Source organism: Rhododendron vialii, chromosome 12a (assembly GCF_030253575.1).
Source record: "Rhododendron vialii isolate Sample 1 chromosome 12a, ASM3025357v1".
In the NCBI taxonomy this organism is placed as follows: domain Eukaryota; kingdom Viridiplantae; phylum Streptophyta; class Magnoliopsida; order Ericales; family Ericaceae; genus Rhododendron; species Rhododendron vialii.
The window spans coordinates 30,639,834-30,645,362 of record NC_080568.1 but is presented as its reverse complement, the minus strand read 5'-3'; the positions used below and the strand labels follow the sequence as shown (position 1 = coordinate 30,645,362).

General features: G+C 35.3%; 1 protein-coding gene across 2 annotated transcripts; it reads right to left on the bottom strand.

Moving 5' to 3' along the window:
- Positions 1-743: 743 nt before the first annotated feature.
- On the bottom strand, positions 744-5,244 carry LOC131311493 (heavy metal-associated isoprenylated plant protein 7-like). 2 transcript variants are annotated; one of them, XM_058338988.1, is made up of 5 exons: positions 5,070-5,244; positions 4,717-4,960; positions 3,115-3,318; positions 2,497-2,586; positions 744-1,348 (listed from the first exon to the last, which is right to left on the bottom strand). In XM_058338988.1, exons 1-5 carry the CDS (start codon positions 5,076-5,078, stop codon positions 924-926), a joined length of 972 nt encoding a protein of 323 aa, XP_058194971.1. In that variant the 5' UTR covers positions 5,079-5,244; the 3' UTR covers positions 744-923. The 2 variants fall into 2 exon arrangements, with proteins under 2 accessions (XP_058194971.1, XP_058194970.1); XM_058338987.1 differs by having other exon boundaries at positions 2,497-2,584; positions 3,110-3,318; positions 5,070-5,243.
- Between the last annotated feature and the right edge of the window lie 285 nt (positions 5,245-5,529).

The following is a 5,529-nucleotide window of genomic DNA, read 5'->3' as shown; positions in this document are numbered from 1 at the left end:
AACTTCAATTGACGTGACAGCTAAACAAGGTACTTTACCTGTAACATACTCCCAAGTGTGTGACGCGAAATAGAAAGTACTCCACAGTATATTAATATAATTTAGTTTTAGAGCCCTTCTATCAATTTTTGAAATGTCAAAATTACAATCCTTTATTTAATGATCTGAATCATTTAGTTATTAAATTGATTTGGTTGCTTCATTATCTAATAATGAAGCAAATTTGTCACTGAAAAAGTAAATTCTCAAACTCATGTTCATTTTCATTTTTTTTTTAATAGATTTCCATTATGGGTTTTTTTTTTTTTTGAATGATTGATAAACAAATTGATTTCCATTATTATTAATTTTTTTTTCAATGATTCATAAACAAATTGAGCCCACAAAAAGACTTGAATTGAGAATTTACTGTGAGTTTTGTATTGACTAAATATACTAAATGGTCTAAATTGATAACCAGATCTTCCACGAATTCCAAACAGGGTGTTAACTTCATAACCAGATCTTCATTGGTTATTCAATTTTTTTAAACCCTTTTTGAGTTTCTCTTATCCTTCCACAATGTCAAAAGTGGATTTAAGTACTAATTTTTTGTTTTACGAAATAAGGCATTCTCTCACAATATTTTTCTTAGCAGAATAAGGTCTTAAGATTCTTTCAATCCACTAATTCAAACAGAGAATACTATTAATAAACCAAAAATTCAACCACCTAAAGATTGCTGAGCAGAACAAATTAGATCAGGTACGAAATTTCAAAGATTTATATATGCCATTGTATTATTAATTATATATAAAAACCGGTTTAAAAGAAAAGGAAAACAAAAAGTACAAGAAAGGACTCACAAAATTCTATGAGCACATGTAGAGCAATAGCCCATGTGCACACTTTTCCCCATTTTACCCCCCAACTTTCCACTCTTTTTACATAACTGCACAGGCATTAGGGTTCTCATCACTGAACATCTGTGGAGCTGCTGGAGCATAAGTGGGCAATTCATAGGGGTGGTAAATCTGGTAGTGTTGAGGGTAATTGTAGTAATACTCATTCTTCCTCAGCTCCACCACATCGACAACCTCTTCGCCTCCCTCTGCCGCCACCGCCACAACCGCGTCTCCACCCCCTTCTTTCTTCTCTTTGGCCGCCTCCTCGGCCTTCTTGTCTCCGCCATCGTCCGCCTTCTTCTCCTCCTTGCCCTTCTCTTCTTCTTTCTTTTCCGGTTCCTGCTTCACTATCGCCGCGTGCTTACCGGTCCTCCTGTGAATGTACTCCACCAAATCCGGTGGGTCGAAAACTCCTTTTACGGTAACTTGAGAGCTCTTTAGATCTGGTTCCACATTTTCCACCCCTGCATAATGCAATGAAGTTGGTGAATTAACTGAACAAGGACTTCATGGTAATGGCAGTCCAAGATTTGGGTAATCTAACAGTAACTCTCAAAGTAAACAAATTGACTAAAATGGTCAACAAAATTACTTGAATTGAATTTCAATTATCCCAAAAATGGTCTAAGATATATATAATATAAGTAATCTAAACAAATTGCTGTCACCAGATGGAAAATTGACTTGAATTGAACAGAAAAGAATTTAGTAGAATCTTAAAAGAGTAATTAATTTTTAGATTCCAAGTAAAGAATGTCCAGATTGTAAAACATAATCATTGTGAATAAAGAATCAAAAGAAATGCTTGAGGGCTTTATTTTAAGAGATTCAAAACAGAGATCATTAAGTACTTTCCAGATTACAACTGAAACAGGGTACCTAAAAGGCTAAAAGCCGAAAAGTAGTATATGATGTTAAAGGGTATCCAAGATTTGGGTCATTCAAAAAAAATAATAATAATTAATAACCTGATATTTTGACTAGCTTATGTGTATCTCGACTAATTTTGAAAACATGAAAATTGACAAGTTAAATAAAAGAAAACTAATATTGCTGTCAACAAAGGCAGAATTGACTTGAATTGAAGGGAATTAAAAATGACCAGAATGTAAAGATAGAATAAAAGAATCCGCAGGCTTTTTTTGGGTTTTCTTTGTCGTGTTTTCTTGATTAGAACGGCTAGAAAGATTAATGTTGTGTTTGAATGAATTTTTGAGAAATTTTTTGTGAGAATAATGATTGGAAGTAGAGGTAATGAGTTGAAAGAGATAAAAAGAGAAATGAGAATAATAATTGAAGATAGAGATAATGAGTAGAAAGTAATGATTGAAAATAAGTATAATGAATGTTTTTTTAGTTGAAATTTTTTTTCCAAATCTTGATCCAAACAAGGCATAAACCACCAACCACAGCAGACTACCAATCACTCCCTGACCACTCCTCTCTCACATAGGTGTCAGTCCCATACGTTTAATTGTGGAGTCGGCCCCACATATATGTGAGAGATGAGTGGTCGGAAAGTGGTCGATAGGAATGTACGTAGACTTATTAAAACTTTAATTAGCGAAAAATTCTATTAATGACAAAAAGGAGAAAGAGGAATAGAAATTACCCTTCATTTTGAGAATACGTCTTTTGATTTCTTGAGCACAAGCCTCACAATGCATGTGAACTTGTAGGATTACAGTTATCACCTGAGGCTGTAGCAGAGCAAAAAAACAACTAACACATGAGACCTCCTAAAAAGAGAAAGGTAAAACGGATCCGTAAAATTAAAGACTGAAAAAGAGCAATTTGTAATGCATGAGATCCAAATCGGTGTGAATCCTCTCATGTCACCCTTATGAGATAGATATGACCCACCACGGTTTTACTTGTACATTTACCATCCGAGAAAAAACATTAATCGAAAATCAATGGTCACCGGAACAAAAGATGATTGTCACGATACAAAAACAACGGTTAGTGGTAGGCATCCATACTCCTTTCACGAAGTGAGGGCTCAAACCCCACTACCACCATCATCCCATTTCCCCTAGGTTAGTAGTAATATAAGACTTGCCCCGTCAAATCCGACTGTTTATTTTTCTTTTGGCTATTTTTCTCTTGGCCATTGTGGTCCAAAGGAGCATTTATCGTTGTCCGATCAACTTGATTAATCCTTGGACCATTAAAATATTGAGCTCTACAATTCTATAGTATCTAGAAAAGAAGTAAAAAATGACCTCTTCTTTTTTCTCTTCAGGCTTAGCAACTTCTTTTTCCTCCGTCTTTTTCTTGTCCTCCGCCGGAGGCGGCTTCGGGATCGGAGAGATGAGCTCCACTTGCCGGTGGCTTTTTTTCTGGACCCTCTCTAGTACCTTCACCGGATCTGCCTTTTCCCCCTTCACCACTACCTTGTGTGCCTTGCAATCGGTTTGAACCTCTTCCACTCCTATCAGCCGTACAAAAAATGAAACATTAAATTTCAATACCCGTTCTAGAAATGCTACGGATCCACAAAAATTGTCCAGAAAAATTACCCATAAATTAAACTGAATCTAAAAACTTTTAGAAAATATTAACCAAAATTTTTAAAAAACAAGATTAGCCAGGAAATTCAATTTTCTTTACATTTTTTTTTTCTAAACCTTTTTCTACATTAACTTAGTACTCCCTCCGTCCGGATTTAATAGTCCATTTTTAGAGTTCATGTTATTTTTCAATCGATTATATCTTTCAATTTATAATGTTTTACATTATTTCGAAAACATTGTATTACAAAACTATTCGAGATCTATTAAACAAGATCCATATTCGATATGAAATTTATTACGGATTAAAAAATATAACCTATTTTTTAGCCAGTTAGAATAGAATTAGAGACAATTAAATCCGGACGAAGTGAATAATTTATTACTTTATGGGAAAAGTCCAATTATCAAATTAAACTATGAATTGACAATCTAAAAATGATAGAATCCATGACATCCAGACCATAAAAGTAAATGAATGGTTCAAACAAGTCTACTGCAAAGTGAATTTGGACCATTCATTTACTTTCATGGTTCGGATGTCATGAATTACACCAATCCTCTTGACAAACAAGTCTGCTAAAATTAATTTGGATCATTCATTTATTTTCTTGGACACTTTCATGATCTGGATATCATGAATTCTCTTAACAAACAAGTATATTAAAAGCGAAAGTACGTTTTCATCCCCCAAAAGAATTTTTTGCTGGGTGGGACACCCCTCAATAAATATGATAAATAAATAAAAAACTTTTTATCGCACTTTAACTTTAACATTAACATGACAAATTAAACGCAAATGTAACAAAAATTCAGATATAAGATAGACAACAAAGACGACAATTTTTAATAGCTCAAATCTCAAAAACTACTCTTAGAATTTTTCGTAAACACCACAAGGAAGTCAGGATTTCCGAATGAAATTAAATTATTTACACCGTCGGTGTAAAAATTTGTTTCCTCGAAATCAATTATATTACGACACGTCGTCAAAATAGTGATCCCAATTATTTGAACATGGTGACGTAATACAATATAATCGATTTGAAGGAAACAAATATTTACATCGGCGGTGTAAAAAATTTAATCTCTTTCCGAATTGGTGAATTCCTTTTAGCATCAAATGAATTTTTTTTCCTTTCTAATTTTCAACTGTTCTGTTAATAGAAAAAACAAAAACCGACAATCCGATGGAGATTTCGGGAAAGAAAAAGAAAAAGAGAGGACTGTTTTAGGATATGCCAAGAGAGCATAACGAACCACATGAGAGAGAGAGAGAGAGAATCAGGGTAGGCAGAAGTTGAAAAGACGGATTTAACCTTCAAAGCCTTTGAGGCATCTGCGGACCTTCTTAGCGCAACCTTCGCAATGCATGTATACTTTCAGCACAATCTCCTGCGGCGGCGGCGGCGGAGGAGGTGGCGTCGCCGCGGCATCTTTGGTTTCCTCGGCCTTTTTCTCCTCTTTCTTCTCCTCACTCACCTTCTCTGCTTTGGTTTCTTCCTTTTTCTCCTCCCCTGCTTTCTTTTCCTCCATTTTCTTTTCCTCTGCTTTGTTTTCTCCCTGTACAAACACCACCCAAAACACAATTAATCACCACCATCAACAAGTTAACAAATTCACATAAAGAAGAAGAATGAGAAATGTGCGAAATGGGTTTTAGATTTGAGACCTCTCCCATGGGCCGGAAAAATGAGATGAGCTGAAGATAACTGGTGATAAGCTTAAAAGTGTGTGAGAGACTGGCAGAGTCTCTCTCTCTCTCTCTCTCTCTCTCTCTCAGACTATTTTCCTCTCTCTAAAAATCCTTATAGAGATTGTAGCGCAAGTGGGTTTTTCTGGGGTATCATGTAACCGACGTGGACATTTATACGGGTGGCACGTGCAACGGAGAAGGCGGGCACTGTGATTCTGATCTACTATTGGTATTTGTGGCCCTTTTTGGAGATTGCGTTAATACGGAGGACTAAAAGTGGATTTGTTATTTCTCAGTACATTTGTGAGCATGGATTTTGCTACAATTTCATTTCAAGCAAAAGTTTGAGCCGGCCCTAAGTTACAGCTTGTGTTGCGATCGTTTTAAATTTTTTTTAAAATGTGAATTTCAGGGGTTTCCTATCATTTTACCCCTT

Coding starts and splice junctions, on each gene's coding strand:
- LOC131311493 (XM_058338987.1), bottom strand. Junction 3,319..4,716: donor ATGCCTCAAAGGCTTTGAAG/GTTAAATCCGTC, acceptor TACGGCTGATAG/GAGTGGAAGAGGTTCAAACC. Junction 2,585..3,109: donor CTGAAGAGAAAAAAGAAGAG/GTCATTTTTTAC, acceptor GCTCTGCTACAG/CCTCAGGTGATAACTGTAAT.